The sequence below is a fragment of the Macaca fascicularis genome, chromosome 1 (genome assembly GCF_037993035.2).
Source record: "Macaca fascicularis isolate 582-1 chromosome 1, T2T-MFA8v1.1".
Lineage (NCBI taxonomy): Eukaryota > Metazoa > Chordata > Mammalia > Primates > Cercopithecidae > Macaca > Macaca fascicularis.
Genome location: NC_088375.1, coordinates 43,492,075 through 43,504,081, shown reverse-complemented (window position 1 = coordinate 43,504,081; position 12,007 = coordinate 43,492,075). Strand labels below are relative to the sequence as shown.

Here is a 12,007-nt window from a genome sequence, read left to right as displayed (position 1 = left end):
ATATATATAAAAGAATAGCAGAAATACATAGAATATGTCATTGAAGCTACACTTAAATTGAATTAAAGGCTTAAACAGTGACTATGAAAATTATATTTATGGAAAAAAATTAAAGACTGGCCTATTTAATTGTGCTCATAGTATAATGTCGACTGATGAGAACAAAAAGGTTAAACTGACGGATTCTAGTTGCCTGTCCATGTTGTCAAGAAAAAAGGAGGCTGTAATCATTTCCTTACGTCCCAGTCATTCCTTCATGAATTTTAATCAGACTACTTAATTAATATTTGTTGAGGTAATAAAAATGTAAATGAACAAACAAAAGAAAGAAGTTGCATTATCTTTAATTTTTAAATGATAGAACAATCATGAGTGAGATGAAATTCAAAATAAAAGATAATGAAAAAGATGTCTAGTAACTTTAAATGAATTCAAGCACTATATTCCAGGTGAAAATGAAGAAGTAAGGAAGACATGTTTTTCTAGGTGGAAAAGGGAAGTCAAAACAATAAATTAGCTTGGGAGTCAGGAATCCAGAGGGGAACAAGAAGCAACAGGGCCACCAGCGGGTCCAGTGGGAGTGAGCAGTCATAGTACTTCCCTGAACTTAAACCCTTCTAAAGAAGGCCTCCTCTCCAGGCTTCACCTCCCTAATTCTCAGCGACTCTTGGAATAGTTATTGTTAATTCTTTAGGTATCTGGAAAGCTTGCTAAAGATATTTTTCTTTTAATATTGGTAGAAAATAAAGTAATCATTGGTGACAGCGACTGCTGCGATTGAAAAGCTTGCCAGAGAAACAGAGACAGACAGAAGACCTTCAGTTGCTGCCGCCCAGGAATAACTGCTAAAAGGCACACGAGGGGGGCACAAATGGTACTAGCCATCTGGAGGCCCTCAGGAGGTTACAGAAAGACTACTGCTTGGACTTTGCCAGAACTGCTACAAACCTGCTTTGAATCACTGCTGATGAATACACGCTTGAGAGAGGATGTTCTTAATTACCTACTTGGCAGAGTTAGGGTGAAAGTGACAGTCCTTTTCATATTCCCCTGAGGAGAAATAATATCAATCTCCTGGCAGAAAACATGGTAGGATAGAAAGCCCAGAAATCCAAGGAAAAGAAGGGCTTGAATAAGCCTCCAAGTGACAATTTACAATCTGGTCCTAGAATTACCAGTTGAGAGGAGATCTAGGAAAAGAGGTTTTCAGAAGTGTCCAGAACAAACAAAGGAATAGTCCTAATTATACCTCTGCCAGGTTGAGATAAATCTGGAATATTTTGAATAGCTCCAGCTATCACATTGTAAAGAGAAAACCTGCTAAAAAATAAAAAAAAAGAATGAAATAAGAAGTAGCAGGAAGGATCTGAACTACCTGGAAAACATGTGAGACTAGGCAAGTTTGAAAGAATGGAAAGTCTTTACATTAAAAGAAATAAAATACCTGAAAGAAAAAAAATATTTATTCAAAGAGTTGTTATCCAAAAGATGGGTTAGTTTCTATTATGCTCAAATGTTGTACCAAGGATTGATGTGGAATTTTATAAGGATGGCAATTTGGGTTCAATATAGCATTCTGAAACAATATAACATTATGCCAACGCCTATATCTTTGAGTATTACATACCTTTTGCAGGACATGGAAATGCAATGCGTTGATTGGCCACTCTTTCTTGGAATGGAGTGTTATATGGAGGTTCTAGATCTTCCACTGTGGGTGGTTCTATTAGGAAAATAAATGCTTTATCACAGGCTTTATTTGAGCAATTTCAAACTCTCCTAAGGCACAATGAACCACCTGCACTGATGAGCTGCTATCTCTGCTGATTCTTCTTTTAAATATGATTCCAATTTCCAGCTGCCAAACATTTCTACCTAGATGTGACACAGCGCCTTAAACTGAAAATTCTCCGAACAACATTCATTATATTATGCTTCCCGCAATCCTGTTCTATTTCCCTTATTCCCTCAATGAAGGCATTATGGTCCACCCAGTCATTTTTCTTTCTCCCTTAAGTTTGGCCTCCATATCTAATCATATAGTACCATATATGTTCGCATATCTGTGTCTTCCTCTCTATGTTTAAGACCATTGCTTATTTTCAACCCTTATTTTCTCTTACCAGACTATTCCAACAGACTTCTTATAGGGATCCTTTTCTCAAACATGTTCCCCTTTAGATTGATATTCTGCACAGTCCCCAGAATACTCTCTCTGAAATACAAATCTCATCGCTGACTTATCTAATTCAAATCATTACTTGTACTCATCTTGTCTATAAGATAAAGTTTCAGACCTGTTCTTTCCAAAGTGCCCCCTGTGAGTGCATCTCATGTCTCTGAAAAGCTTCATCATCCATTCATTGTATGAAGAAATTTGGGAGTTATTCTTGAGAACTCTATCTCCTTCAGTCTCATATCCAATCCATTACCATGTCCTGAGTATTTCCTTTCCTAATTATTTTTTAGCCCATTCCCTTCTTTTCCCCATTCTAACTACCGCCATCTTTTACCTGGGCTACTATACTAGTCTATACCAGTTTCCCTTATCTTCTCTAGCTGAATGATTCCCTCCCAAATGAGTGATTTTAAAACTGGAAATCAGCCACATCACTTTCCCAACTATGACTTCTTAAAGTCTTTTTATCGCATTTAGAATAAAGTCTAACTTTATTAGTCTGGTTTCCTAGGTCTTGGATAACCTGACCCATGACCACATCTCCAGCTTCATCACATATTACTCAGTCCTCAGTCTGGAATGCAGCTAGCTGGCCTTCATTGACGATGACTGATTCCGGTGTCCCCAAAATATTACATGCCCTTCTCTTCATATTCTATGTCCTTTTCCTGGAAAGTTCTCTTCACATTCTCTTGGAAGGGCTGCCCCTCACTTCTACCTACCCTTCAAATCTCAACTGACATGTCCCTACCCCAAGGGAAGCCTTCTGTGATTTGTCTTTTTGTTAAAAGCTTATATAGAGCCTTCCACCATTTCATAAGGGCACTAACCAATGTTTAGTTATGTAATCATGAGATTATTTCCTGAATTATTATCTTTCCCATTCAACTATAAACATGAATACCCAATAAAGTTTGTGGAATGAACACGAAAACTTCTCCATTAGTGTCCTAGCCAACCATCCAACAAACCTGGCAATGGGTCAGGTACCTTAGTACTGTACTGTACCTTAGTACTGTACCTTAGTACAGGTACTTAGAACAGTATTAGTACTAATTAATACTAATACTCAGTACAGCACTAAGAACTATCTAATACTGTGCTAAGTACCATACCTGCTTATCTTTTCTTCTTGTCTTTGTACTAGTATTCCCTCTGACAAGAATGTTCTTCCCCCTGATTTCCATGTGGCCGGTTCTTTCCAGTCCAGAGGATCTCACTCTAAAGATCACCTCCTCAGAGAAGTCCTGCTTGATAGTTGAATCTAAAGTAGGCAACTCTCAGGACCATTGCCTTATTTTAACTTCCTACAAAGCACTTTTCATAATCTGTATTTCTTGTTTATATGTTGGTCTGTTTTCCATCTACTCACACTAGAACAGCTCATGAAAGCAGGGGTTTTGCCTTTGTTACTACTTTCTCATCACCATCTAGAATATGACAGATGACTGGCAAGAGCTCAATCAATATTTGTTGCTTGAATACATAAACACTGATCTTTAAATCTTCAAAGCAAATACAGTATTAATAGAGAAGTAGTGGATCTAGATTTCGTAGGGCTCTATTTTGAGTGCACCCCAGCACTGTGAGGTGACAACCTACTCTAATTCACTCTTCCCGCAATGTCTTCCAAACCAAAAATAGTGGGTGGGGCATCATCTAGGATTGTTTCTGTTATCTACATGATCCATGGCAACTTTGTTTCAAAAGTAAGCATACAAAAATTGATGCAGATTTAGAAATGGTATGTTTCACTTCTTTTGGGAATGGTTCTCCTTTCAAAGAGTCACAAAAGTTATATAGAGCTCTTTCTGAAGTAATTTAAGATTATTCAAGATAATCTATTTAGCTCTAGGGCTTTTCCCTCACTCCCCACCCCATATACATATATTTTCCTGTGTCAAAAATCACCTTGGACATGTAGCGTTATCTCTGTTTCATCAGTGCCTGCTATGTTAGTAGCAACACAAGTATATATGCCAGCATCTGAGGGCATGGCTTGGTCGATGCTTAAAGTTCCGTCTGGATTGCTAACATGCTGCACTCCATCAACCAGCATGGTGCTTCCACCTTTGGACCAGGTGATTACAGGAAGAGGGGTCCCTTGAGCATTACATGGAATATCCACTCTTTGACCAACTTGGACTTTGAGATGTTTAGGTCCACGCTGTATCTTTGGAGGAACTAGAAATAATAATTGGGTATTAATAATCCAACTTTTACAAATTCCTTCCTTTACTCACTTTAAATGAGAGCTCCTTATCAACAGGCAGCATGGAAAAGTGAAACAATTTCAAGATTTGGACCTAGGCTCGAACCATTCACTAGCTAGGTGATCTAGGATAAGTCAGTAAACTTCCTGAGGCCTGTTTCCTTGATAATCCAGGGAAAATAGCCTGTAATCCCAGTACATTGCAAGGATTACAGGAAATAATAAATATAAAACTGTTAGTTCCAAACTTGAGGAACAGCAAGCATTTTAAAATGTTAAGCATCTTTTAATTTGTGAATAATTTTAGGTTAAAAACTCTCTTAAAAGGCAATCCAGGTAATTTCTATAAGGGTTAAAAAGCATTTCTCTCCATGTATTCAGTTTCTGTTCTCTTTGTAGAAGGATCAGACAATAAGAAAAGTTTCTCATGAAAGCCTTTGCTAATTTCAGATAAGAAAACCACAAAGAGCCTCTATCTCTTCCTTTTATCAACTTCCTTTAGAAATTTAAATGCAGTAGTTTATCAAAATACCAGAAAAGGATTCCTGATTTCCACATACTTGCATTGTGCACTGTAGAATCAAGTTGAGCCACAAGGATATAATTATAATTAATGCACCATACATTCTTTAACTTAATATTTAATGAACACTTTCTAAAGGTTGTCACTAACAAGAACCTTATATATTTGATGATAGTATTATCATCATTTTATGAAAGAGAAAACTAAAGATAAGAAAGGTTAGTGAATATGCCTGATGCCCTAGAGCTAGTAAATGACAGGACTCTTACATGACTTCACACCCCATAATCAATGCGGACACAATTGTCCTGATCATCTGAGAGTGAAATCAGATCAATACTATCTGAGCTAATTTCTTCTGATATTTGAATATCGTTCATCTAAACAATGCCTGGTGTAGAGTATGCACTCAGTGTGTTGAATGAATGAAGAACTGGATGGACTGTGTGGATTGGAGGAATAAAGCAAACTAACTAGGGAGGTGTAGTCAAAGAGTCCTAGAAAACAGAATTTTTTCAGTTGCTGAGATCTTTAAATATTGAAAATGATCATTTAAATACTACTAAATTATTATTTAAAAATTTGTATTAGCTTCTATAAAATGTTACCAGCTTAAACACATTTTCTTTCTACCATATATCAACAATAATAGCAATAAGTGACTGCTGACCTTTAGAAAAATCGAGATCCAAAAATTTAATATAGTTTATTTGATAAAGGAAGAAACAAAAGATTGTTTATAAATAGCAGAAAAACTTTTCAGAGTAAATGAAAGAAAATCACAAGTCTCAGATTTTAGAGAATGTTTTCTTTAATTACTTCATAAACAATTTGGAAATTAGCTATCAAATAAACTAGGATTATGGGTTTTCTTGTGGCCAGTCCACAGGGTTGTCATATGCTCTCATTTCAAAACTCACCATGGACATTTAATTTGACAGCTTGAGTCACGTTCCCAGCAATATTTGTGGCAACACAAAGATACATCCCACTATCTGTAATGCGGGTTTCAGTGATCTTCATTGAACCAGAAGGGAGGAACGTGTGTCTAAAAGAAAGAAACCATATAGTAGACCATGGAACAGGCGAATTTAAATATCCCCTATGCAGCTACACTTCAGTATGAAATTACTACTCTGCAAGTAGTTTTTAAAATCATTTTCCCATCTGCAATGTCTATCTATACACCTTAAAAGCCAGGACTTTTCATAATTATCTTGTGTATGATGTTCCCGCAAACAGAAAAACAGTTTTATTTTACTTTTAAATCTTAATGGTCTGAAATTGCCAAATAATTGTACATCTTTCTGCTCTACAAAGCAAATGTGTATTTGAGTTAACTTTGAATTTATTCTGAGCAATTTGTTATTATTTTCTACATTGTTAAAGTAAAGCAAAAAGAAGATATATATGTTCTCAAAAATAGTTGAATATATTCCTCCTTTTGAGTAGCAATGCAGCTGGGTGAGCCAGACCTACATATAAAAATTTATTGCATTGTGTTAAAATAGTTTTAAAGGTAGTGGAGGCCAGGTACACCTACCTAATACCAAGATTTCTTACACAGCTAAGTCAAATGAATAGGGCTATTGGCCCAGAGACATGCAAATGAATAAACAGTTAAGGACAGAGTCCTCCAGAAAGACCTCAGCATATTTGAGAACTCAACATGTAATATGTAACATCAGAGGTTATATCACAAAAAGTAAGGAACGTATTGACTATTCAAAGTGATGTTGTGCAACTGACTTTTCAAATGGAAAAATAAAGATATAAAATGAGAGCACTACGTGATATTACTTACAAAATTTAAAATTCAGATAGATTGAAGTCCAAAATGTGAAAAACAAAACTTAAAATATTAGAATTAAACACTGAAGGTTATGTTTATAATCTGCTTCATGTTAAGATACAAAAAGTACACATCTGAAAAAGAACAGATTAATACATTGTGCTCCTTAAAAACTGAAACCTTCTGTACAACAAAAGGCACCACACATAAACTTGACACCACAGCAATAGACTGAGAGAAGATATTTTCAACACATATAAAAGACAAAAGATTATTATCAAAAATAAAGACCAAATTTCTACATTCAATAAGAGAAAGACAAGTCACCAGAAAACTGTGCAACAGATTTATAGGTTATTCAATACCACAAATGGCCAACAAACACATAAAAAGATTCTCAGTTCACTTGAAGTCAATCACATGAAAATTAAAACAATCACAAGATACCATTTTACACCCATCAACTGGCAAAAATTCCTAAGTCAGTCAATACCATGCGCTAATTAGAACATGGACACAAGTACACCCATATTCTGCTGGTGGATGGATAATCAATACTGTCCCTTTGGAAAGCAATTTAGCAATGCCTATGAAGCTGGAAGCAGGAGTTTGCTTTGATCAGGAATTGTAGCTCTGTATGTAGGTCCTAAAGAAAGTCATGCATAAGTATACAAAGAGAAATATACAAAGCTATTCACTGAAAAGCCTTGTTTTAAAAACAAACAAAAAAAAAATAGAAAGAATAAACAAACTAGAATGTCCATAAATAAAGGAATGAAAAAATAAAATGTAGAATATGCATGTAGGAGTTAAAATGAATAAATGGAATCCCTATGTATAATAGTAGACAAATGTTAACTTAATAAAGCAACTAATAAAATAATAATATACTATTTTTTACAATAGCAAATTGAAAACAGACACACAAAACAAAATGGAAAACACAGAAAACAGTAATCTACATTGTTTAAGGATGTATGTGTAGAATGCCTACCAAGTTTGTGGCAGTGTTTGCCCCTGGGAAGAGGGAGAAGAAATTGCGACTGTGGAAGGGAACAATAAAACTTTCTGATCTGTATTACTATAATTTTTTACTCAAAAACATTCAAAGAAAATTTTTTCAAACAAATAGTAAAATTATATAAAGTCCTTCTTAATTGTTTTCCTTCACTGGCAGTAGGGAAATGACACTAGCATGAATTTATGTCTTCATAATTATATATCAATGATTCTAATAGAAAGTTAATTGTAGTCTAGTGACTAATTCTTATTTCACCAGTAACTTTTGCCTTGATGTTGGGTTAAAATAGTAACCAAGAACTAGAGACAATGAATGTGAAATGTACATTATCTTACATAATCCTCTCAGATAAGTATCATCCCCATTTTATAAATAGGAAATATGAGGTTCAGAGAGACCCCTTAAAAATTTTCAAAGGTTTCAGGCAAACTTTAAGTGGAAGAGATAAATATAAACTCATAGCTGGTTGGCAACGAAGGTTGTGCTTTCAAAGCTCCAGTATTCTTCTTGTTACGTCACTTAGCCTATCAAATACAGTACATTGTCTCAATGTGCTCATATTTGTATAAGGATTTAAGCAAGAAGACTTACAAAATCATCCAATGAAAGCCAAATCCTAGACATTAGAGTGTGCCTATTGTATTTTATTGCTCTTATGGGATTAATGGAATTCTATGTGTGCTTACACATTGGGCTAACAGGAATCTTGTACAATTCTGCTCCATTTTAATAACTACCTTATAAAATGCACCAGGGGAAAATTATGGCAAAGCTGAATGTTAGCATTTCTGACATTAAAGATGTCAGAAGCATGATTCAGATGTTATAAATACTTCTTGTAGACTCAGATGTACATGTGCATTATCTCAATTTTAAAAGTGATTATTTGAGACGTTTGATAACCTGAATAGGCATGGCCATCTGTCCCAAGAGGTTGATTATGTTTTCATGTGTTGCAATTCATCCCAGATCTCCTACCTTGGAGAGAACGGTGAGATGAGCTGGGTTTCTTTGGCCCAAGTAATTATGGGTGGAGGTAAGCTCTTCACTTCACATGGAAGTGTTACCTCTTCCCCTGCAAGGACGGAGATCTCAACAGGCTTATCCTGGGACAGTCCTCGTTGATCTCCAAACACTCTGGGCCTTACTAAAATAAACACATGTTTTGGAAGGGAAATAGTATATTGAAAACAAAGCACAGTTTAATTTACATTAAAATGTGGACTACTAATGTTCTTAAGTAATTTATAAAAAGATGCTGTTCAGGACATAAGCTAAAACTTTCCATTAATACATTTATTGTGAGAACTAAAAGAAAAATGATGAAAAAATTTCTCTAGTCAGTAATTCCTTTCAGAACACAATGAAGAGATCGGCTTCAATGCCCTCTCAGAGTCTACCATCTGTAAAAGTAAACCCTCAAGGCAGACTCCTACCCAAGACATAGCTGAGGTTTGGCTTTGCTAGGAGTGTTAACTAACTGGTGTTACTGAAGAGGGTTGGGTGCAATAAGCATACTTCTTGGGAAAATACCATAAAAATTTTCCGAAAGACTATACAATTGCATTCCTTAAAATCAGAGTCTAAGTAGAAGTGATTTTGGTTGGCAGTAAAAAATGCATTTCTGTAAACAAATATATCAACTTGGGGGAGCAATTCACTTTAGGGGTACATGCATCTGGTAACAGTACTGGGGAAAGAACTGTGAGTTTTGGCACAGATAGACAATGTCAATAAAAACCATTCCTCCACCAGCTCTCACCATAGACTGTCAGTTGCACTTTCCTTTTGGCATAGCCGGCTGCGTTGGTGGCGGTGCAGACATACTCGCCACTTTCCTCTCCCCCAGGTGACACCACATACAGACTGCCATCAGCCCCTGCTGAAAATTTAGCACTGCTGGTTGAAATTAGCTCTCCTTTCTGCAAAACACAGCAAAAAGCAAAGGGTTTTTTTTTTTTTTTTTTAGATCATAAAAGAGTGACAATGTCTAGAAGAGGAATAGAGAGAAAAAAACATCTCCAACGGGGGAATAGAGTAAATTTTAAAATGCTAACTTGAAAAAAGTTATTTATAAGAAACATTAGACAAATAAAAGTACTAAAAGTGGTATTTCTCCATATCAAATCATGTCATCTTCATTCCAGAGCTACTTAAGAAGGCAGAGAATAACAGTAATGGTAAGGATGGAACAGTGAATGCTTATGCTATGCCAGGCTGTTTTGAGCACTTTACCTGAATTAACCATTTTAACACTCACAACAGTCTTATGAATAGCAACTACCACAACACTCATTTTACAGTTTCGAGTATCAAAGCATGGGAGAGGGGAGTAAAGGAATTTGCCCAAGATCACAAAGCCCCTCAGTGGTAGAGCTGGGGTTGAAACCCAGCAGCCAGGCTCTAGAGACCACGTCTTAACCTCTGTGCTTGACCACAGCACAGAGGTCAACATGGAAATATTTCACTTTTGCATCTTCCTTAAAATGCATTAAACTTCTACTCAGTGCTGGCTACTGTGCAGTTCAGGGATTAGCTTTACCGCTGTGACTTTTCTGTCCAGAATAAAAAAAAAAAAGTTAACCTTTTAATTTATTTACAAATGTCAACACCAACTTCTCCATATTTCAGAGATTGTTAGATAGATAAAACTAGATGGTATGGCAAAACACTAGTAGTGCTAATTATACAAATGCCATACTTCATTAGCATGTCATTACTTTATATTTGCTGGATTCAAATACATTTACAGAAAATGTGCCATCTTTGTGGCTGTTCAAGGATGAAAGGACTTCTTCAGGAAATGGGTTTTTCTTCACTGCAAGAATACAAGTAAAAGCTGAACAACATAACAGGGATATAGAGGGGAATAAATTAGTTTGTGTACGTGTCTTACAATTTTTAGTCACCCATAGAAATGGTGACTACACCATAGAACTTTATAAATAAGAAAATCCATGCAGTCATATCATTTAGAAGGAACCTTAAAAGGTCTCTAGTGAAATCACCTACTTGAGACTTGAATGGTATTAGAAACATTACAGTGAACATGTCTATAGCACAGACTGTGTGCCCGGAACATTTCTAAGCACTTTACATCTTATAGCAGATCCTTTTTATCCCATGCCACATCCCTAAGCCCTCTTCCCTCTTAATTTCAGCGCAGCTCTAGTGGACAGCTCCACATGATCCACCAGGGTCATCCTTCTTGCACTTATGTTTTTTCTTTTGTTTGTTTCTTTTTTTTTTGGACCAGGGCTTTATCCAAAGCCCCAGAAGGCCACAGCCAGGAAGTGCAGCAGTGTAAGCTTCACTGGGGAATGGAGGGAATATGTCATATATAAATGCTCCACTTCCTGTCCATCCAAGAGAGCCTTCTGAGGTGCATCTATACGGTTTCTTGGAGAGTTCCCAGCATGTCTGTACAGCCACAGAGGAAACCCTTTATAAACTTATCTTCTTTCCATGCCTCACTCCCCCAGCCTCCTGCTCAAGACCTGGGATAACCTGCAGGTAAACTTCACACTCTGCTCTTCAGGAAATATGACTAGATGTATTATTTACCTTGGACCAGATGACAGACGGTTTTGGAATTCCACTTGCTTTGCATGGTAAAGTTACTGGAATGCCTTCAATTGTACTGAGTATCTGCTGCCCATGCTGAATGGTTGGCAGAACTGAAAAGGTAAGTAGGATTTGGAATCTGAGCACCTGTTCTTCCATTTAACATCATTATTTAAAGTTGAACATTTTCAATATAACATTAATGTTTGTAAAAATGAGCAATTATTTAACATTTTATGATAAAAATGTAGGATAATCTCTGTAAAGGAGTGTGCTAAACAAAGACAATAAAGTAGTTATGATCTGAAAAATGAAATAAAAACTTAAAATCAAGTAGTAAGTGATGTCTAATAAGCTGACTTTCCTGACAAAAATAAGAGAGGACTGAAGAAAATTCATTTTGTTTTGCTGGAAACCCAAGATGGAATTGCACTCTAAGAGCTACACATTTAATGTGAATCTCCAATCACTGTCCTTTATTCATTAAGCTGCAATAAGCTGACATAAGCGTACATTCAGAGAAATGGGCTCTTTAGCTACTGCTTATTAAATATCTATCTATACTCAGGAATCACTTAGTGAGCTACTACATTTAACCTAGATAAAAAGATTTGTTTTGTTAAGAAGAATTCAATGGTAAAACTATAGGCTGAGGCGGGTGGATCACGAGGTCAGGAGATCGAGACTATCCTGGCTAACATGGTGAAACCCCGTCT

The 12,007-nt window shown here is 36.1% G+C and overlaps 1 protein-coding gene across 6 annotated transcripts in view; it reads right to left on the bottom strand.

Annotated features, from left to right (window-relative positions):
- The window catches only part of HMCN1 (hemicentin 1), a 454,750-nt gene that overhangs the window by 200,423 nt on the left and 242,320 nt on the right, over positions 1–12,007 (bottom strand). For 3 of the 6 annotated variants that reach the window (XM_015447093.4, XM_015447120.4, XM_005540243.5), the window contains exons 20-25: positions 11,292–11,404; positions 9,490–9,649; positions 8,706–8,874; positions 5,835–5,962; positions 4,091–4,363; positions 1,628–1,723 (exon numbers count right to left, since the gene is read on the bottom strand). In XM_015447093.4, coding sequence (XP_015302579.3) covers positions 1,628–1,723; positions 4,091–4,363; positions 5,835–5,962; positions 8,706–8,874; positions 9,490–9,649; positions 11,292–11,404 — 939 coding nt within the window. Of the gene's footprint in view, positions 1–1,627; positions 1,724–4,090; positions 4,364–5,834; positions 5,963–8,705; positions 8,875–9,489; positions 9,650–11,291; positions 11,405–12,007 lie in introns of those variants that run through there. The other 3 variants (XM_065538528.2, XM_074031033.1, XM_074031042.1) reach the window with 3 other exon arrangements.